The sequence below is a fragment of the Sphaerodactylus townsendi genome, linkage group LG03 (assembly GCF_021028975.2).
Source record: "Sphaerodactylus townsendi isolate TG3544 linkage group LG03, MPM_Stown_v2.3, whole genome shotgun sequence".
Taxonomy (NCBI): Eukaryota; Metazoa; Chordata; class Lepidosauria; order Squamata; family Sphaerodactylidae; genus Sphaerodactylus; species Sphaerodactylus townsendi.
The window spans coordinates 2282982-2305195 of NC_059427.1; the positions used below are offsets into that span (position 1 = coordinate 2282982).

Sequence of the window (22214 nt, forward strand, 5' to 3'; positions counted from 1 at the left end):
CAACATTAAAAGTGATGCTGTTTCAGGGTGGATCCCCCCCTTCAAAAATAGCATCACTTTCAATGTTGTTTAAATTAAGGAGCCCTGGGTGTGTTCAGATTTGTGTGTTGGGGCATGTTCTATAATGTGATGGTGACTTGGAGATGACCTGATGCAAAAAATGTTGTTTGGTCATGGGGGGGGGGAGGGACGCTGCCCATATGGGGGGGGCGCAAAACTCAGATTTTGCCCCAGGCTCCATTTTTCACTAGCTATGCCTCTGCTAGTCTGTGCATCTCCCTTCTAGCATTTTTCTTTTCATTGCTCTTCTCCTTTCTGACTCCCATCTTCCTTCTGTCCCCCTTCAAGACCCTGGTGTACATGTACGGAGATCTCCTGAGCAATGTGGGGGCTGCAGAGAAGGTGTTTGAATACCTGCACCGGGAGCCACAGGTCCGCACAGAGGGGACTCTAGCCCCAGCCGTCCCTCAAGGCCGCGTCTCCTTCCGAAACGTTTCCTTCTGCTATCCGTCCCGCCCGGACGTACAGGTCTTAAAGGTAGTTGATATTTAAGGAATTGGGTAATTGTTCCTTTCCTTTGATGCTTCTGCAGCTATTTTACCTTGCACTCTTTCCTTTGAAGATGTTTATTTTGGTAAAGAGAATCCTTTTCTTTTTTTGGCACTCAAGTTGTAGCCGACTTCCTCGTGGGGTTTTCAAGGCAAGAGATGGCGGTTTGCCACTCCCTGCCTCTCCAAAGCCTTCCACAGTGGTCTCCCATCCAAGTACTAACCAGGACTGACCCTGCTTAGCTTCTGAGATCTGATAAGGTCAGGCCAGCTTGGGCCATCAAGGCCACATCAAAGAGAATCCACCAGATACCAAATGACGCGGAGAATTTAAATGTGCTAATTTATAGTGGCCATGGGATAGCCAAGCTTTCTTTAATCCTGTGCCCATTCATCTTGATATTCCATCCACAAGGGCTAAGGACCTGCCAAGGATGTAGGTAAGGGGGGGTTCTCGGGTTCAACCCCCCCCATTCATGTCCGAAGCCCCGCCCTCCCCGTTTGTGGGTTTTTAAAACATTTTTAGTGTTTTTTTGTTTTTGGCCTGCAGGGGGCGCATTGTTTAGGCTAGCAGCACCAAACTTTCAGGGATTATTTGGGGGACTCTTCTGATGATACTACCTAGGTTTGGTGAGGTTTGGATTGGGGGGTCCAAAGTTATGGACTCCCAAAGGGGGTGCCCCATCCTCCATTGTTTCCAATGGGAGCTAATAGAAGATGGGGCTACACCAGGGGTAGGGAACCTGCGGCTCGAGAGCCGCATGCAGCTCTTCTGGCCTTGCACTGTGGCTGCATGAGCCGAGCCGCCGGCCCCATCCTTGCCCGCCCTGCAGGCAGCAGGGCGGGCGCACCAACTGCCCACGGTTGGATGGGCCGCGCCGCGGGCTTCCCCTCTTGCCCGCCCCATTGGAGCGGGGCGGGCGCTTTCCCGGCGGCCGGCAAGGCCAAGCCGCCGGCTTCATCCTTGCCCACCCTGCAGGCAGCAGGGCGGGCGCATCCATGCGCTTCTCAGAATGAGCAGAGTAAAAGGTTAAAAAAAACCTATATTTATAGTGTTATATTTATTTTAAATGTCAAAAATTATTTGTGGCTCCAAGTGTTTTCTTTACCCGTGGAAAACGGGTCCAAATGGCTCTTTGAGTGTTAAAGGTTCCCTACCCCTGGGCTACACCTTTGAGGGTCCAAAACTTTGAACACCCTGAACCAAACTTCACCAAACCTGGGAGGTATCATCAGGAGAGTCTCTCACTGATACCACCCAGGTTTTGTGAAGTTTGGTCCAGAGGGTCCAAAGCTATGGACTCCCAAAGGGGGTGCACCATCCTCCATTGTTTCCAATGGGAGCTAATAGAAGATGGGGGCTACACCCTTGAGGGTCCATAACTTTGAACCCCCTGAACCAAACTTCACCAAACCTGGGTGGTATCATTAGGAGAGTGTCCTAAAGATACCCTGAAAGATTGGTGCTTCTAGCTTAACAATTGCACCCTGACAGCAGGCACCCCCCAAATTTCCCCAGATTCTCCTTTTAAATCCACCCCCTTCGGCATAGATTTGAAGGGAGAATCTGAGGTCTTCAGTTTAGAAGAAGAAGAAGAGTTTGGATTTATATCCCCCCTTTCTCTCCTGTAGGAGACTCAAAGGGGCTGACAATCTCCTTGCCCTTGCTCCCTCACAACAAACACCCTGTGAGGTGGGTGGGGCTGAGAGAGCTCCAAAAAGCTGTGACTAGCCCAAGGTCACCCAGCTGGCGTGTGTGGGAGTGCACAGGCTAATCTGAATTCCCCAGATAAGCCTCCACAGCTGAAACGGCAGAGTAGGGAATCAAACCCGGTTCTTCCAGATTAGAATGCACCTACTCTTAACCACTACGCCACATTGAAAGTGATGCTGTTTCAGGGTGGGGGATAATCCACCCCAAAACAGCATCACTTTCAATGTTGTTTAACTGGGGACCCCAGATTCTCCCTTTCAGGTGGATTTAAAAGGAGAATTTGGGCTCTCTAGTTTAAACACCTTTGAAAGTGATGCTGTTTGGGGGTGGATTCCAGCATCACAGCGGTTGCCTGGGGGGGGGGCCGCAAAACTCAGATTTTGCACCGGGCTCCATTTTCCCTCTATGCCTCTGCCCAGAGGGGAGGGCAGAAGGAACTGCCGGCTGCCAGCTGGAAGCCCAGCTGGTGGGGGGCAGGGGAGGGCAGGGCAGGGGAGTCTGCCGTCCCAGGCCTCGGAGAGCTGCTTTTATAAGCGCTAGGCCAGGGACAGGGCTTGGGGAGGCGTGGCCATGCCCTAGGGGCGGGTGGGGGTGTGGCCCCACCCCCGAACCCCCCCATAAAAAATCTATACCTACGTCCCTAGGTCCTGCCTAATCATATATACTTGTGTATAAGTCAAACCGCATATAAGTCGAGGCACCTATTTTTACCACAAAAAACCTGGGAAAACTTATTGACTCGTGTATAAGTCGAGGGTGGGAAATGCAGCAACTACTGGTAAATTTCAAAAATAAAAATAGATACCAATAAAATTACATTAATTTAGGCATCAGTTAAATGTTTTTGAATATTTATTTCAAAGAAAACCAGTATACTAGCTCTGTAAGTTGGAAAGAGGGTCAACAAGAACAATATGGTATCAACAATAACTTTAAAAGTACAAAAACCTTAGCTCAATCAGCAACCAACCAAAAACACAAGAGTTAAAATCCTTCAAAACCGGATTCCACCTCATCATCTGTATGTCCAAATGTAACATCCTGAAATACAGGCCTCTTAACAATTGGAAATGGATTCCTTTCCTTTCCTGAAATACAGGCCTGAAATACAACTGAAATGGAGACTTTCCAGTCTGTGTAACCCAGGGTCCATTAGGGGGAGCTAAAGAGCTCAGATTTTCCATATAAGGATGTGGAAAATCTGAGCTCTTTCGCTCCCCCTAATGGACCCTGGGTTACACAGACAGAGCATAGCTAATAAAATTACCGTATATGCCAGTATAAGACCCATGTATAAGTCGAGGGGAGCTTTTTCAGCATTAAAAGTGTGCTGGAAAAGTCGACTTATACACGAGTATATACGGTAATTTTTTTAAAAAAGAAGGTAAATATGGTGCCTAATCCCACATTCTTCAACTTGCTGGTATTTGACACGTGAGGCCGCCAGACACTGAATCAGGCTCTGGTCCATCCGGTTCAGCCTTTCACATCACTTGCTACCTGAGTTAACTGGAGATGCTGCCGGGGATTGAACCTGGTTTCTTCTGCATGCCAAGCAGATGCTCTGCCCCTATGCCACAACTCCCCCCCCCCCCCGGCAAACCAGGTGGTGAGGTTAACACAGCTATGCACTTGCTCGGTTTCTGGGTGGGTGCTGAGACGGAACTGGAGGATGAGGGATTTGTATTTTGTTTGAAAAGAAGACTTGGTCAACATGAGCAGCTGGTGTTTGGCCACTGGTAAACATCTTGGGGAGAAACTGAGCCTCTGGGAACATGCAGAGTACTTTCCAGCCTGAACTCCTTCCCCTGACTGTCCCCATCCCAGCCATGTGTCCCAAACAAAAGAGAAGGCTGGGAGTGGCAGAGCATTTGCGAAGCGTGCGGAAGGTCTAGGGTTCAAAACCCAACATCCCAAGTTAAAAAGGACCAGGTAGGCCGGGCTGGATGTGAAAGACTGTGGGATGCTGGAGAGCGGCTGCCGGTCTGTGCAGACAATACCGTCCTGGAGGGACTGAGGGTCTGGTGCAGTCAAAGGCAGCTGTATCCATTCGTGTTTGTTTGGCCACCAGCAGATTTCTGGGGTTGGTCCTGAAGGTAAAACGGAGCAGGCCAACTGAGACTTTCTTGTAAAGGCCCATAAAAGCTGGGACTTATGACGTGGTCTCCCCCTAACTGTGCCTGGGAGGACTGCAGGGGTTTCTACTTGTGCCCCGTTTTCCTGTGGGGTCGAGGCCGAGGTCTCCATCTTGCAGCTCTGTCTGACTTCTCTCTCTTCTGCCCCAGAACGTCTCCTTCGAGCTCCGCCCCAGAGAGGTGACGGCGCTGGTGGGCCTGAACGGCAGCGGGAAGAGCACCTGCGTGGCTCTGCTGGAACGGTTCTACGAGCCCCAATCCGGGGAGATCCTGCTGGACGGGGTCCCGATCCAGGAGTATGAGCACAAGTACCTGCACCGCCAGGTGAGGGGCAGCCCCAGGCAGAGTCTGAGACCAAGAAGGAGGAACTGGGAATCCCTTCCTGCCAATCCTGAATGAGCTAGGGATGCGCAGAGGGTATCTCTTGGGAGAAGGAACTGCAGAGTCATTCTTTGTAAAATGGCAGAGGGCATTTAAGAGGGAATGGAGTGGGACACTGGTTTTTTTGGGGGGGGCTCATGCTGTGGCGTAGGAGGTTAGGAGCAGCAGTGGCGTAGGAGGTTAAGAGCGTGTGTATCTAATCTGGAGGAACCGGGTTTGATTCCCCGCTCTGCCGCCTGAGCTTTGGAGGCTTACCTGGGAATTCAGATTAGCCTGTGCACTCCCACACATGCCAGCTGGATGACCTTGGGCTAGTCACAGCTTTTCGGAGCTCTCCCAGCCCCACCCACCTCACAGGGTGTTTGTTGTGAGGGGGGAAGAGCAAGGAGATTGTAAGCCCCTTTGAGTCTCCTGCAGGAGAGAAAGGGGGGATATAAATCCAAACTCTTCTTCTTCTGTGTTGACAACATCCATAAAGTACCAGCGATGTGCAATTGTGGGGCACTGATTAATTGCCCATCATTTACTTTTTTTTTAGAGAAAATGCATATCTTTGGCTATTGGAACGTCTGGCATAGCACAGTGGTTAAGGGTGTGGGAGTAGTATCTGGAAGAACTGAGTTCGAATCTCCAATGGTGCCACGGAAGCTCGCTGGGTGGCCTTGGGCCTGGCTCACGCTCTCAGCCTTACTTTTCCCTTTTCCCCTGAACAGCCGTCTCTAGCAAGTGCATTGGGCCGCTGATTTGGGACTGCATTTTCAAACTGACCATTTTCCTTTTTAAAGGGGGTGGGGGAAATTCAGAAAAGAAACCAAGCCATCTGTTGTGGATTTTCCGGCCTGCGTGGCTCCGTGGTCTGGTAGTTTTTGCTCCTGATGTTTCAGCTGCATGTATCACTGGCATCTTCAGAGGCGGCATGTCATGGTAAGATGTGTTTCCCTGAAGTTGCCAGTCATAGACACAGGTGAAATGTTGGGTGCAAAAACGACCAGACCTCGGCCACAACACCCAGTTGATTCCAGCCGTGAAAGACAGGAGAGAAGCCATATAGGAGCTAATCTCCGGTATCGCCTGCAGGTGGCGCTGGTGAACCAGGAGCCGGTGCTTTTCTCTGGGTCCATTCGGGACAATATTGCCTATGGGGTGGAAGGCTGCAGTGAGGAAGACGTCATCAGGGCAGCGAAAGACGCCGATGCCTTGGAGTTCATCAAGGAGCTGGAAGGAGGGTTTGCTGCAGGTGGGCAAAGGATGGTTTCTCCCTCGTACCCCCTTGCAAAATTTGCTTTCCTTCAAGAGAATCCCACAGTTCTCTGCCTCCAGAGTCCATTCCTTGTTACTCCCCTGGGATACAGATGGAGTACAGCTCTGGCCCCTGCCTGGTGGAACGCTCTACCTCCAGCTACGTGGGCCCTGCGGGATCTTAATGAGTTTCGCAGGGCCTCCAAGACCGAGCTGTTCCGCCGGGCCTTTGGGGAGGCCGGCCGCTGATGCCCCCCCTCCCCCATTATAACATCCGTGGACCCTGCCGTCTCCCTCTCTTTCCTAGGGGATCGGTTAGTAGGATGCCATCTGTTGCAATTGGTATTAGGACGCTGCATTTTAAATGGGGTTTGGTTTTAATGTATAGAGCCATTTATTTAATGACCTATTCAATCAACTTTGACATTATTGATTTTATTTGTGCTCTATTTATATGCTCTGTTGTTCACCGCCCTGAGCCCTTCGGGGGAGGGCGGTATATAAATATAAAAAAAGAAAGAAAGAAAGTAGTGAGGGTGTGGGTAAATGGCCAGGCTACTCTCCTATGAACTATGCCCCCCATCCTTGAAATAGAAAACCATGTCCGCCCCTCCCCACCACTTCTTCCTCTGCCCAATGCACACAGACATGTGACACTTCCTTCTGTTCAATCAGACCCCGATCAGTCAAGATAAATTTTGTCTTCTCAGACTGGCAGCTGCTCTCAGGCGGAGGTCTTCTGCATCACCAGTTGCCAGATAAAGATCTGGAGATGCTGAGTATTGAACCTGGGACGTTCTGCATTCAAAGCATTATAGAAATCAAAGAATCATAGAGCTGGAAGAGACCGCTTGTAGTCGTGCCCGCAGGGTCGCCGTAATCATGAGACGAGATGCGGAGATATCATCTGGTGGAGAGAGCCAGCAGCGGGAGCGCGGGGTCCGTGATCCTGGCAACTCTGCCGCGTGCTAGTTCTTGGCACCTTTTATTAGGGTTTCACTGGGGGCGTGCAAAGGGGTGGATCGGCGGGAGAACGGGAGATCATCATGTGATGCGTGATCTCATCGGGCTGGTACGTGCAGGAGGAAGTGTCTGCGTCTGGGTCTAATCCGCACCCGGGGGCAAGAGCCCTATTGTCCCTTTGTCTGGGGCACCAGGTGATTGTGAGCCAGGTAGTTCATGACCTGTGACTCACCGGGGGATGGGGGATGGGGGAGCGGTTGCGACCAGAAGACCGTAGTTGGGCCGGCGTGCCAAGCACTCTGCCTACGGGTCTGCTGGGTCAGCAGCTCATCCCTACAACCACCAGGGCCATCCAGTCCAAACCCCTTCCATGCAGGAACACTCAATCAAATCACTCCCAACATATGTTCATCTTAAAACCCTCTGCTTAAAACCCTCCGAAGAAGGAGACTCCACCACCCTCCAAGGCAGTGAATTCCATTGTCAAACAGCCCTTACCGTCAGCATGTTTTTCCATGTTTAGGTGGAATCTCTTTTCTCTTAGTTTGAATCCATTACTCTGCGTCCTAATCTCTGAGGCAGCAGAAAACAAGCTTGCTCCCTCTTACGCATGACATCCCTGCAAATATTTAAACATAGCTATCATGTTCCCTCTTAACCTTCACTCCTCCAGACTAAACATACCCAGCTCCCTAACAGGGTATGGATTCCAACCCTTTTATCATTTTGGTTACCCTCCTCTGGACACTGTATTCCAGGGGAGGTTTGACTAACAAGAATTATGTCAAATGCAGAATGATGTCATGGCAGAATTCTGGGCCGGCTTTCCCTTCCTGTTACAGGTGCTATAAATCTCTGTAGTCTCAGGTCCAACTTCTCCACACACAGAGATACACAGAGGCAGAGTTCTCCCCACTCCAAAAAACCCAGGCATTTTCAATCCCTTTGCCTGGATTTTTAGGGCATCGTAAGCCCCTCACTCCAAATCGTGGTGTACAGAATGCAGCTCAGTTCTCTGATCTCTTGCCACTTTTGCTTCCCTGCAGATGTGGGTGAGAAGGGGGGCCAGATGTCTGTGGGGCAGAAGCAACGCCTGGCGATCGCCCGAGCCCTGATCCGTAACCCCAAAGTCTTGATCCTGGACGAAGCCACAAGTGCCCTGGATGTGGAGAGTGAAGCTGCTGTGAGTCCATGATTGAGTGTGTTTGTGCAGTAGTCCCCTACTTTGGGGGTCCTTTTTGGGTGAGAAGGTGGCATGCAAGAGTTTTAAACAAATGATGAATAAATAACTTAAATGAAGACAGCTGGCCTAGAATTGGAGGCTTTGCAGGCAAGAGAAAACTTCTCCTCAGACAGGGCTCCAATTCATGGCAAGGTTTGTAGGTTTTTTTGGGTGATGTTGTTTTATGATGTTATAAATTTGTTCTTGTAAGCCACTTTGAGCCCACTCGGGGAAGGGCAACATAGAAGGTATAGAGCAGTGATGGCGAACCTTTTCGAGACCGAGTGCCCAAACTGCAACCCAAAACCCACTTATTTATTGCAAAGTGCCAACCCGGCAATTTAACCTGAATACTGAGGTTTTAGTTTAGAAAAAATGGTTGGCTCTGAGGCGTGCGTTACTCGGGAGTAAGCTTGGTGGTAGTTGTTGGCTTTGCTTTGAGGCAACCATGCAACTCTTTGAACAGGTGAATCATGACCCTAGGAGGGTTTACTCAGAAGCAAGCCACATTGCCAGCGACCGAGCTTACTCCCAGGTAAAGGATCGCGCTTTAGTTCTTTGCATGAAAATCAGTGGGGTTTAACAGAGCTTAACAGGGTTACCTATACTGCTTCCCCAAAACTAGGTCTTAGGTTTAATGCTAATAATCGAGCCCTGCAGCACAGACCAGCCTAGATATGTATGGGGGGGGGGGGCAATTTCCCCCCCACATGATGAACTCTGTGTGTGCCCACAGAGAGGGCTCCGAGTGCCACCTCTGGCACCCGTGCCATAGGTTCGCCATCACTGGTATAGAGAGAGAGAATTAAGGGGGCTTCCAGGCAAGGGGCTCAGTTGTCGGGGCTCAGCACCGCATCCATCCCAGCCCTGGGTTTCTGTGTAATAGAACATGGTCAAGGATTGTGCCTGAATCTGACAGGAGGTTCCTGGATCTTTCCTGCTCTGACTCCTGGTTGTTGACTGTTTCTTCTGCTAGATCCAGAAGTCGGTGCTCAGCGGCCAAGGCCGAGTGGTGCTGGTGATCGCTCACCGCATGCAGACGGTGGAGAAGGCAGACAAGATTGTGGTGCTGGAAGGCGGGAAGGTGGTCGAGGAGGGGACCCACGAGGAACTGACCAGCCGGAGGGGACCCTATTACAGACTGGTGCAGAGGAACTGGACCCAGTAATTGGTGGGAAGGGCACTGGTTGGACCCTCCTGTTTTTGACTGCAGAATTGTGTGTGGAGCACGAAACGGAGCTTGGATGAGAACAGCGGGGTCAGTCCTTGACTGAGGGAAGGGCGCAACAAGCAGAAAAGACTGTACCTGAGGTCTGGGGTGGGGGGGTGTCAAACAGTTTTTGAAGATATTTTAGATTCCCCTCGCTGGCTGATGGCTTTTGTTTCCATTGTAATTGTGTTATTGTTAGTGGGATTATATGAATGGTGAAAGTCATTGGCAGAGGTGTTTAAATGAAGCAAACAATAAATAGTTGCATTGGGGTGAAGAAATATTGGTTGTGAAATTTGAATGGGGGAGGGGTAGAGAAGGTTTGAGACAGAGAGGGAAAAACAGCCAGAAAGAGAAAATAAGTTGCTAAAAGTTTTAAAGTTTTGGTTCAAGAAAACAGAATTGCTTTAGCATTGGAGGAAAAATCCGGGAAGCTCTTTCGAAGAATTTTTTGGGGGGGTGGTCAGAATCAAAATTGGATTTGTCTCTCAAGTCAGAGGGGTTTCCCTGACGTGGGGGGTCTCTCTAAGGACCCAATGATGTGAGATGTTTCTTCATGAGTCAGGTCTGGTCGACCATTGTTTACATCTTTTAATGTAGATATGACAGATGATCAAAGGATAAAGTATTTCCTGGATGGATCAAATCAGGATTTTTCTGAATTAGTTGCCAAGTTTCTGTTGGATATAATTGGTACGTCTGCTAAGGGAGATTTTTATATTAAATGATGGTTATTGGAGCTGTAACTATGTTATTCTGGTTGTAAAATGTTTCTGGTTACAAAATGTTTTACTGTATGATGCCAATAAAGGCTTTGTGTGTGTGTGTGAGTCAGGTCTGGGTTCTCCTTTCCCTAAGAACAAAAAAAGAGCCCCGTTGGATCAGACCAGTGAGGATCAATCTAGTCCAGTATCCTGTTTCCCACAACAGCTAAGCAGTTCCTCTGTGTTGGAAGATCCACACCTGGTGCGTGTGTATCCCTTGAAAATTAGCAGAGTGGCACAGAGGCTAAACACAGGGAAGCTTACCTGGGTACAAACACGTGGTTGAGCTTGCTAGAGAGAACTTCAGACACAAAAGAAAATCAGAGTCATTTGTAGTTTCTTATCTAATAAAAAGAGTATTTATTAGTGAACTCCATTCTGGATAGAAAGGTGGAGAGATAGGTTCACTATCTAGTCTAATCTAGCGGGATGGAGGCGGATGCGTAGGAGACACATCCTCTCCCTAGGCATGGTGAAAGTAGAGTAATGGAGAGGTCCGAGAAGAAGGCGGAAACAAGGGAGGAAGTCCCTAAGAGTATCAGTCTACGTCAAAGGGATAGACTCAGCATGATAGAGTAAAGGTGACAAATTCCTAAGTCCCTATCTAGCCACTAGCTCGCTAGTAAAAACCCCCTCTGTAGGATGAGGCAGGAAACAGCGTACAGTCCCTTTCTTCCAACACCCCCTCTCGATGTTTCTTGACTCAGGTAGTCAGGCTTATCTTGCTTCTTAGCTTCTCAAACGCTAGTGAAGAGATCTGCAACTGTAGGATGAGGCAGGAAACAGCGTACAGTCCCTTTCTTCCAACACTCTGGAGAGCCAGAAAGGGGGGGGGGTGGAGGCTGAGCCGTCCCCCAGATGTTGTCTCAAGGCACACAGAATACTGAAGGTTTCAGTATTACATATTGTGGTCTAAAGCCTCTGAGTCAGCAAGGTCACAAGATAAAGTGGACTGCTTCCCCAGGTGTTTTAGGTTGCCTCCTCCAGATAGTGATTGACTGGCTCAGAGCCTAGACGTCCAATAAAGGGTGGAGGTGATACTATTGTGTTGTGGTAGTATAGAGAGATGTTTGCTGAGCACTGTGTGTATGTTATTTTTGGAAAATGGAGATAAACGCCTTCCCAGTTTATTTTGGAACCAGCTGTGTTTGTGTGGTTATTTTCCTGCCGGTTGCAAGAGCTGAGACTTCTGAAGTGGTCTCCTGGTGGCAACTGGGCGTTCCTACGCGTTTCTGCTGCTGACAACATACTCAGAGATTGACTGCCTCTGAACATGGAGGTTCCTTTTAGTCACCGAGAGAACTCTCCTCTATGAATCCGTCTATTCTCCTCTTAGTCTATGCCTGTGGTCATTAATCTGTCCTCTAGCAGAGAAGTCCAGATTTTAATCATTCTCTAAGTAAAGAAGTATAGAAATAGTAAAGAAGTATATTGCTCGGCAGCCCTGGGAAACTTATTTGAGAGTCAGCATGGTGTAGGGGTCAGAACGTCAAACTAAGATCTGGGAGACTTAAGTTCAAATCCCCATCCTGGGTTGCTTGGCCTAGTCAGACCCTCACAGCCTCCCAGGGCTGTTGCGGGGATAAAATGGAGAACAGAATGTGGGGAGAAAAGCCAGATATAAGTGAAATAAATAAGATTATTTCCCAAAGCTATCAGGGTCTGATTCAGAGCAGGACTTCGCTGTGAGGGCAAGAAGGGCTTCAACCTATTCCCATGTGGCTTTCCTGATCTGAGGTGCTCTTCTGGAGGCTGCAGTTGCCACGTTGTGGGTCTTTGTGTTTCCTGCATACTGACATGTGCAGCCCACAGAAAGTGCCCATTTTGGGTCTGGAAAGTGATGCGGGAGGGGGCGGGAGAGCTCCACCTGAGCATGGGAGCATCTTTTGGGCACCGGGCAGCATGTTATAATCTGAAAGAAAATTATTATAAAATGATGTATAGGTGGTATCTGATGCCAAAAAAAAACTGGCAAAAACGTATGAAGATATATCTAATAGATGTTGGAAATGTCAAAAACATGAGGGAACTTTTTTCATTTGTGGTGGTTGTGCTCAGAGGCTAAACTCTTTTGACACATGATGCTGCTCAAAGAAATACAAAATATTTTAAAAATAACAATGGTGAAAAAAATTGAAGTTTTTCTCACTGGAACTATTAGGAGGGAGATGATATCCCAAATCAATACGGAATGCTTTTCATGTATCTGTTTACTGCTGCAAGGGCGCTGTATGCACAGAAATGGAGAAATGAAACAATTCCAACAAAGGAAGTCTGGATACAGAAAGTTATAGAATATTTAGAAATAGCAAAATCAACAGCTTTATTAAGGGACAGTAATACAGAGAAGTTTGCAGAAACCTTTTAAAGACTATTGAAAAAATATGGTAGAAGATAAATAATTGCAGGATTTGAGAAACAAAACAGCAAATTAAATTAGATTGTTGGTAACAATACAGCGTGTAATTGATAAATTGTTTCATTTTGAATAGATGCATGAACCTAGAATGTATTAGAATTCTACTCTGAGATAGCAGGAAGTCATTATATGGTTTTATGGTGTGTAGCTTGGTTGGTTATAATATTTCTTATTTTTGTTTTGCACTAATGTAATAATAGTTGTGAAAGTGTATATATATTTGTAATGTTGAGAAAATAAAAAAATTCTACTAAAAATATCATCCAGTTCTGTGCCTACTCTGCCCGCTGACAAAGGGATTAATTGAACATATTTATTTACTACTGTAATTATAGTTTACTGTAATTACTACCTTACTGTAATTGTAGTTTGCATTTCTCCCTGAGATTCAAACAGGATTATACAGTGCAACTCAACAACATTGCATGTGAATGAACATCTAAGATTAGTGTAAGTCAGGGGCATACCAGAGGGTGGGGGAATGGCACATAAGGCAACATCTGCTCCGGGCGCCCCCCAGCCCCACTTACCTTTGGAAGCCTTGGAGCCGGCCTGCAGGGAGGTGGGGCCCCAAGGCTGGGCTGGCTCCATGGGGCAGCGCCCCAATCACTCGGGCCAGGCCAGCCTTTGTGCCCTGGAGCCTCCAGGGAGGGGAGCGCCACAGCCTTGGGCTCCTGCCCCCTCTAGATGTGGAGCCAGTGCTGGAGGCGTTGACACCCTCCCTCCTTCCCTGCTCATTGGCGGGGGAATGGCGCGGCCTCTCCAATCTGCACCCCAGCACACCAGGGAAGGGCGTCAGCCATGTGGGGAGCCAGGCAGTCACAACCAATGTGCAGAGGCGGGCTGGCTGCAAAGGCTGCCCCCATGGACGTAGGTAAGGGGGGGGTTCTCGGGTTTGAACGCCCCCCATTCATGTCTGAAGCACCGCCCATCCGTTTGTGGGTTTTTAAAACAGTTTAGTGATTTTTCGGTTTTTGGCCTGTAGGGGGCACATTGTTTGGGCTAGCAGCACCAAACTTTCAGGGAATGTTTGGGGAACTCTCCTGATGATACAACCCGGGTTTGTTTCCAATGGGAGCTAATAGAAGATGGGGGCTACACTTCTGAGGATCCATAACTTTGGACCCCCTGAACCAAACTTCACCAAACCTGGGATGTAGTATCAGGAGAGTGTCTTATTGATACCACCCATGTTTTGTGAAGTTTGGTCCAGGGGGTCCAAAGCTATGGACTCCCAAAGGGAGTGCCCCATCCTCCATTGTTTCCAACACCCACTGATACAAGGGAATCTATACCTACATAAAAAATCTATACCTACGTCCATGGCTGCCCCCTTCCCTGCCTGCCCACCCAGCTGCCTCTCCAGCAGCTCACTCAAAAAGGGAGGCAGGGGGGTGGGGCTCAGCAGTCGGCACTGTGTCAGTGGGCCGGCTCCTGCCCTCCCCAGCCTCCCGGGGGTGGGTGGGTGGGAGCCGGCCTGCAGCCACGACGCACAACTCACCCTAACACGGGGTGAGCCACTGGGCACTGTGCGAGGTCCCGGTGTGTGCGAGATCCCAGGCACTGTGCGGGATCCCAGCCGCCCTCCATGGTGTGCACCTGGGGACATGGTATAGCCCATGTCCTCATTAGAAGTACGCCGCTGGGATAAAATCAATACAAGCAATGTGATATGACTAGTGTCCCTGAAATTTGAAGGAGCAGAACATTTTTGGTATGATACAGAGTATGTGCAAAATGAAAAAAAAATGTGTTACTTCTGTAGAAACAAAGAAGTTGTCCCTGGTAATCTGTAATAATGGGGGGGGGGGTAAATTTCATCCCCAATAAAAGCCTTCTCTGCACCAGTGCAAAGAACACACTTCAGGTTGGTGGCTGCAAGGCAGCCCAAAAGCCTTCTTGGGCCCATCCTCTCATGCGTGCTGTATTTGCCCAGGCACCACTCCTCTGGTCACGTGGGGGGCACAAAATCGGCCCCCCACGTGACCAGGAAGACGGGGTCACGTGTGAGGTTAATTTTGTGTCCCAGCTGCCCCAGCTGCCAGCTGGGAGGGTGGGTTCGGCGCGCGGGGGGGGGACATTTTGTCTCCGGGCTCCATTTACTCTGGTATGCCTCTGCTCTCATGGTGGTGGCCACGGAGTCCTTGGAAGGGAGGATGTGGGGAGAAGACGAAGAGTCATGGCGGAAGGGGGGAAATGGCAGAAACTCCAGTGTGTCCTTGGAGGAAAGTGGGGCTAGAGAAACTAATTTTTGTGGCCTGCAACATTTGGCGTTCAGGTGCCCTCATCTCCGCACCCTGGCTTGTGAGAGATGAATAAAAAGAAATTTTCATGTTAACTTGGCCCACTTAAAGATGAACATAGCACAGATTGTTTAGAAGCGGAGAGCTTGATGTTGGGGGCAAACGGAGAGGACATATTTTTGTTTGGCATTATAAAGTAGAATATTGGTTCCTTTCCCCCTTTTTTCCTTTCTCTTCCATCTGAAGGACATCACTGATAAGGCTGTTCTAATGTAAATGCCTTCATGGTAGGTATGACGACTGAGGCTGAGATTAAGCTTGGGAGAGCCACTCTTATCTCACCTCGGTCCTGGGTCCTTTTCCCTCCTAATAACTCCAGACAGCTGATTTCTCAAAGATTTATTGTAAAAGTTCAAAACAAAGAAATAAACATAAATGCTTTTAGAGAAATTGACCAGCTGTATGCTTCTTGTGGATCTCTTGGGACCTCTAGCCAAGAGGTGCTTCTCTTAGCCTAGCCCATGATAGAGTCACTTAGGCTTTGTTCCCTCACTCTCCAAGAAAACTTTTCCCGCTCGCCATGAGGTTTCCAAAACCTTTGAAGTTTCATGCTAGCACCTCTGCATAGTTTCCTGTCCCCCCTCCAGGAGATCAAAAGGCAAAGATGCTTTTCACAGTCATATGTGACTTCCCTTTACTGTAGCGATAGCATCTTCCATGACACGCCCCCTTTTGGGATGAAGTCTGTAAACTCCATGTTCACATACTTCAGCTTCCTAATAATACTGGTTGCATAATATCACATGTTTCTAGCTAATACATAGTTCAGCTAACTATTTTCCATCACAGTAGGTTTGCTCAGGAATTATCTCTGAGGAACATCAGGAACATTATCTCACCAAACAGTTCCCTTGTGCTGAGAAATTATTACTGTGCTGGAACAACTGACCAATGAAACGCTGCAGCTGCTGAAAGCTACGCTGATATGGGACAAAAGTGCTGTTTGCTTCTCAGAAATAGGAAAGTTTTGTGTCAATGTTTGTCTAGTTCAGCCCTGGCAGAGAAGCGATTCCCACTAGGGTGCTGCCTCAACTTGCGAGTAAAGCTTCTCCCACATCCCCATAAGCCTTGCCTCGGTGTCTCGTTGGGATTCTGAAGCGGGAGGCCCTGGCAGCAGCTTGCCGAGCATCGTGCTGGGCTGGTGTTGCAAGTGCCCAGTGGGATCGGGGCCAAGGGATCTGTTGGCAAAGTGCCTGATCTTTGCAGGGGGGGAGAGCATTCCTCAGAGGGGGAGGCTGACGTGTTCTGGCTCCCCTCAGTCTGTCTGGGGGCCACTCTCTCTCTCCCACTCCACTTGACTCCTTGGTTCCTGGGAGGGCAGCCTGCATTCCTTTATGCTGCTTTCCATGGTTGCGGAATCCCCCACAGGAGGACCCAGAAGGGAAGCCTTTGCCACCCCCACTCCAACTGGACGATTACTAGCTCTGCTGTTCTTTGCACCGGAACCCGGGGATTGAAACGAGGCCTTCTCTGCAGGGGTGTCGGTATCCTAAGTGAAGTAGCAGGTCGGACTAGAAAGAGCCTCAGAAAGTGTGTGTGTGGGGGGGGGGGGAATGCTTAGAAGACAACCCCCCAGAGCGGATCTTTGCCTGATGCAAGAGCCAAGCGACTCCGTGCTGCTCTCAAGCGGTGCAACAGGAAATATTCGGGGCGGGCCGCTTCTCTCCCCTGCAGGCCGAGGAGGGGAATTTGGATGGAGGCGCTGCCAGGACGGGAGGGGGGGGGAGGGTCTGCAAAGTCTCTCCTCCCACCTGAAAAAAACCCTCCCCGCAGTGCCCTGCACTGCACGGCCTCCCGCTCCAGCCTCGCCCGCTCCGCCTTTCCCCCTCCCCTATGAAAGGGGAATCTCCGGCCACTTTCACTTTTCCCGAGCTCAGATTGCCGGCGAAAGGTCTGCCCGGAGACTGATGACAGACATGGAGGCCATTTTTTCTACTGGTGGGAAATCTCTCCCTCGGCCAATCGGAGCTCTTGCCCCGCTTTCCCCCCCCCCCCCCCCGCCTCTGTCTCCCGCAGGTCCTGACTAAGTCCGTGGGAAGTCCGGACGTCCGATTTCTGGCTCTGGAGTCAGATGAGGCTGCCCCTGGGGGGGCTTCTGCTCCTGGGGGGCGTCGCCCTCCTTCTGGGGGGGCACTCCGGTAAGTATCCCTCGCCCCTCCAGATCCTCCCCGGCTAATGCTTGGGGAGAGAATTTGCACCGGGATAATTTGCAAAGTGTTACTAGAGAAATCCTCCCCCCCCCCGCCCCGTTATGCGTTTCCTTGGTTTAAACCAGGGGTCCCCAAACTTTTTAAACAGGGGGCCAGTTCACGCATGGCCAGAGCCCAGCCAGGGGCCGGACCAAGTGCCGCGGGGGGGGGGGGGCGCCATCCATCCGCCCTCAACCCGCCCCTGACCGAGCCCCCCACCCCCGCGGTCCCCTTCCAATCTGGCCCTGAAGCTCCGCCGCCTTTCTCTCTCCCCCCTTGCCGCATTGGTACGGTCCCCTCTGGCCGCTTGGAATGAGCAGCGAGTCGCCCGCGCTTGAGGCTGTTTGTAAACCTGGGGGTCGGGGTGCCAAGCATGGCCAGAGCCCAGCCGGGGGCCGGACCAAGTGCCGCCCGCGGGGGTGGGCGCCATCCATCCGCCCTCAACCCGCCCCTGACCGAGCCCCCCACCCCCGTGGTCCCCTTCCAATCCGGCCCTGAAGCTCTGCCGCCTTTCTCTCCCCCCCCTTGCCGCATTGGTACGGTCCCCTCCGGCCGCTTGGAATGAGCAGCGAGTTGCCCGCACTTAATGCTGTTTGTAAACCTGGGGAAAAGGAGATAGAGAAGGGGGAGATCCGCTTCTGCCCAGCGGGCCGGATAAATGTCTTCCGGGGGCCTGATTTGGCCCCCCGGGCCTTGAGGGGCTGGGGCTAAGGGACCCCTGGTTTTAGAAACCCGTAAGGGGAGCATTTCTGCCTATAGACCGCTCTGCAAAGCCCCTCTTTCGTCAGCGCTTTGGGGCAGAGGCCCTCCTATCATGGGCGCCCCGCGGCTTTGGTGGTGGCTCCAATCCCCGACTGGGCCACTGCACGGATGGGGCTCCACTGGTTGCAAGGTGGCTCAGGAGTGCGCAGGGGAGGGGCCCCTCAAAACTACCCCCGCTCGATTGGAATTAGATGGTCCTCTGGGTCGCCAAAGTGGCTTCCAACTCCCTCCCGTTCCTCCACTCACCACTGATCTTGCTTGAAAGTCTGCTGTTCGGCGGGGGCGGGGGCAGGGAGAGAGATTTTGGAGCAAATAGCCCAGCCGCTGTCAGTAAGGCACGCGAGCACGTCTGGTCAGTCAACCCACACCAGTAAAAGCAAAGTAGATCTTTATTGAGGGGGGGGGGGGGAATAGAAAGCTGTTTATTAAAGCCAACAGAGTTGCAGCGTGGCTTTATCGGGATACACAGAAAATAATAAAAACTCTCTCTTTACATACCCACAAATGTCCTGCTCAGCCCAGTTGTTGTTGATGCCTCTTAAGTTGTGAGGCCCAAGCAAAGTTCCCTCTGGCAGCAAAGGGGTGGGGGTGGCGGAACAGGGTAGGGGGGTTGATGTTACACTGATGTTACCCTTTGTGCAAAACGCTGGCCATGGTCTGTTGACCCCAATCCAGAGGCTGCTCTGATCAAACCCTCCTGATTTGGAGCAAACTGACCCCTCCTGTCCCGAAGGTCCTCTGGATGTTCTTCAGTTAAGCTAACCTGATAAAATGATCTTGGGAGATAAGTCAGGACTGACAGACACTCTGCACCTGCAAAGCTCTTTTGCTGGCTGGGCTGGAAAGTTCTCTTTAGATGAACCCCTTCTTGATGGCTGGCAAGCCACAAATGCTCCCCAGCACAGGTGCATGAAACCAAATAAGCCTTGCAGGTGCTTTGGAGAAACCTCCAATTCAAATGTATTTTAAAAGACACCTCTTGACAACAGTAAAAGGCCAAGAGGGAATTGGTGACAGAATTGTTGAAAGCCCTGCTTCTGAAGCTTCCCCCTTCACCTGGCAAGAAAGTAATTGGAAGGGAAGACCCTAGCAGTAGCGGGGGGGGGGGGGATATATGTCTATGCAATAGCAGTGGTGTGGGAGTTAATACTGCTCCTCCATGTGAACCCTGCTGGGTGACCTTGGGGCAGTCCCAGCTCTCTCATGACTCTCTCAGCCCCACCTGCCCCACACGGTTCTATTGTGAAGAGAGGAAGGGAAGGAGCCGCAGTGGCGTAGTGGTCAAGAGCAGGTGTACTCTGATCTGGAGAACCAGGTTTCATTCCTTGCTCTACCACTTGAGCTGTGGAGGCTTATCTGGGGAATTTGATTAACCTACAGACTGGGCTCCAGCTGTCAGAGGCCTTTGCATCCCCTCTGCCCATTACTCAAAGTCCCCAGCCCCCTTTTCTTCTCGTCCTCTCCTTTCTCTGCCAGACCCCATCACATACGGGTTGGCTCACTGAACAGGGGTTGGGGTCTGGGGTGCCCTTCTTGACTTCAGTCCCCTTAACTCTGCCCCCTGTTCTCTTCCAGATTCCTCCTCCTCCCACTCCCTGCAATATTTCCTCACAAGAGTATCTGAGCCCAGTCCGGGGCTGCCCAAATTTTTTGCCTTGGGCTACGTGGACAACCACCTTACTGATTATTATGACAGCAACACCAGGAGGTCCGTGCCTCGTGTCCCCTGGCTGGAGGAGGTAGAAAAGGACTATCCCCAGTTCTGGAACCGAAAGAGCGGAAGATTGCTGCACATTGAGCTGACCCTTGGAGCTAACTTGGAGTTAACAAAGAATTGCTTGAACCAGAGCCATGACGGCAAGTAGAGGGGGTGTACTCCTCTCTGTGTGTCTCCCCGTCTGCCCTGGCCAGGAGAGGAGAATCTAGAAAAGCAGAGTTCCCCCCTTTTGCAATTTGGATGCTGTTTGGAAAGGGGAAATTCGCTCCCCCATTTCTCCCATAGGCAAGAGGGGGTGAGGCTGCTATGAGGAAGGGAGGAGGATTTTGGGGGGAGGGGGAAGCTGCTTCTTCCTGGAGAGGAGTTCAATTTTTACTACAGAAATTGTGTTCCCCTTGTTAATTCCCCCATCCACCCATTGTGGCCTGCTATGGGGAAAGGGTGTGGTGATACCACTTAGTTTAAATGGGGTCAATGAAAATTCTTTGGGGGAAAGAGAAAGACCTGACACTAACCACACCACCACCACCCCCATGCCTGCCCGCCCGCCCGCCCGCCCGCCCATCCAGGGGGAAGGTGGAAACTTTTCTAGTGAGAAGACCAACATTAGAACAGCATTGTAGGGATGCAGGTGTTCTGTTGCTGTGTCACTTCCTGGAGCACCCCTTCCTTTGAATCAGACTTTGATGCTGAAAGATACACTCGGAATCCTTTCTCTGGTCTCCAGAAGGGAATCAGGAGGTCAGAGAATGGCTTTCAGAAGGAAAGGGCTCCCCACAACCACTCACTTTGTGGGAGAACAGGCTTGAGAGAGGAATACAAGAAGGGCCTCTGATGGCAGCCTGGTTCTTAATGCTGTGATAATTAAGTATGCTGTGGCTTGCTTATTTATGAGAACTCTGCTAATATGTCAAAGCTCTGATACAGAAGACATTTATCTTAATAATCTGAATCAAATCGATTGATTATTAATTGCAGTCATTGACCAGAACAACTACAGCAAATAAATGTGCTACATTATAACACATTAAACCTCTACAAAATAGTAAAATATTACTGTGAGTACTTAAAACAAATATGGTAAGCAGTACCACAACAGTGAGGGAGATCTAACTTTACTCCATGGTTATTATATCAGGGTATCTCCTTCCAATTATTTCTAATCCCATTGCTAGCCAAGTGTCCTTGCTAGCTTCCTCTAATTGAGAGGACTGTCAATGGGAATTGGTGACAATGGGGCCTTTTATACATGATTATAAATCTTGGACACAAAGAGAACATGTTCTGCTGTTTCTGTGCTCACATCTTGGCAGATGCATGTCCAATCTTTGATCGGGGACCTGGTGTGTTTTTCTTCAATAAATGCTGAGAGTAGAGCATTATGGCATAGAAGAGTAAAAGATCTCCTTATCAAAGCAAGATCTAATATCCTATTGTCATGCTGCGTAATCCAAGACAGCTTGATGAGAGAGCGTAATAAACTAGCTTCTGTGTCAGTGCTTTTTGCCAAAAGGATATCGAAGAGATAGAAAAAGTGCAGAGAAGGGCAACGAGGATTGTTGAGGGATTGGAGCACCTTCCTTATGAGGAGAGGCTGCAGCATTTAGTTTGGAGAGATGTCTGAGGGGGGATATGATTGAAGTCTATAAAATTATGCATGGGGTAGAAAATGTTGACAGAGAGGAATTTTTCTCTCTTTCTCACAATACTAGAACCAGGGGGCATCCATTGAAAATGCTGGGGGGAAGAATTAGGACTAATAAAAGGAAACATTTCTTCACGCAATGCGTGATTGGTGTTTGGAATATGCTGCCACAGGAGGAGGTGATGGCCACTAACCTGGATAGCTGTAAAAGGGGCTTGGACAGATTTATGGAGGAGAAGTCGATCTATGGCTACCAATCTTGATCCTCTTTGATCTGAGATTGCAAATGCCTTCGCAGACCAGGTGCTCGGGAGCAGCAGCAGCAGAAGGCCATTGGTTTCACAATCTGCATGTGAGCTCCCAAAGGCACCTGGTGGGCCACTGCGAGTAGCAGAGTGCTGGACTAGATGGACTCTGGTCTGATCCAGCAGGCTCTTTCCTATGTTCTTATGCCAAGGTGCAACAAATGTACCTAAAAGAATTAAATGGGCTAGCGTCTTCTGGCAAAAAAGCAATTTTATCCAAAACATTACAGTAGTAATCCATAGTTTTGTCTGAACTGTAACCATTCCCGTCTCTACATGCATTGCTGCATTTGGTAGCAATAGAATTGTTCTCAGGAATTTAGATTGTATTTGCTCAAGACTGTAGTGGTTACTACTGATGCTTATTGGGGCCTCGTATAGCAGCACGGCAAGGGGCTTGGCTTTAAATGTCTTAATAGCAGATGGAAAGCAACGTTTGCCTTTATACCAGAAAATTTTTTGTATAAGTCTCACGCTTTTCTGTGCATCCATTGAGATATGTTTCAAATAGGAATTCTTAGAACAGGAGTCATGAAAGACAACACCTAGATCAGTGGTTCTCAACCTGGGGGTTGGGATCCCTTTGGGGGTCGAACGACCCTTTCACAGGGGTCGCCTAAGACTCTCTGTATCAGCGTTCTCCATCTGTAAAATGGATAAATGTTAGGGTTGGGGGTCACCACAACATGAGGAACTGT

The 22214-nt window shown here is 49.8% G+C and overlaps 3 protein-coding genes across 3 annotated transcripts in view; 1 reads left to right on the top strand and 2 right to left on the bottom strand.

The window, feature by feature from the left end:
- The window catches only part of LOC125428554 (zinc finger protein 420-like), a 577239-nt gene that overhangs the window by 436163 nt on the left and 118862 nt on the right, over positions 1–22214 (bottom strand). The gene's annotated exons all lie outside the window — the stretch shown is intronic.
- The window catches only part of LOC125428839 (zinc finger and SCAN domain-containing protein 32-like), a 665212-nt gene that overhangs the window by 379134 nt on the left and 263864 nt on the right, over positions 1–22214 (bottom strand). The window lies entirely within an intron of this gene.
- The window catches only part of TAP2 (transporter 2, ATP binding cassette subfamily B member), a 1062867-nt gene that overhangs the window by 12386 nt on the left and 1028267 nt on the right, over positions 1–22214 (top strand). The window contains exons 8-12 of the mRNA XM_048488931.1: positions 349–537; positions 4548–4721; positions 5856–6015; positions 8027–8163; positions 9179–9289. Coding sequence (XP_048344888.1) covers positions 349–537; positions 4548–4721; positions 5856–6015; positions 8027–8163; positions 9179–9289 — 771 coding nt within the window. The remainder of the gene's footprint in view (positions 1–348; positions 538–4547; positions 4722–5855; positions 6016–8026; positions 8164–9178; positions 9290–22214) is intronic.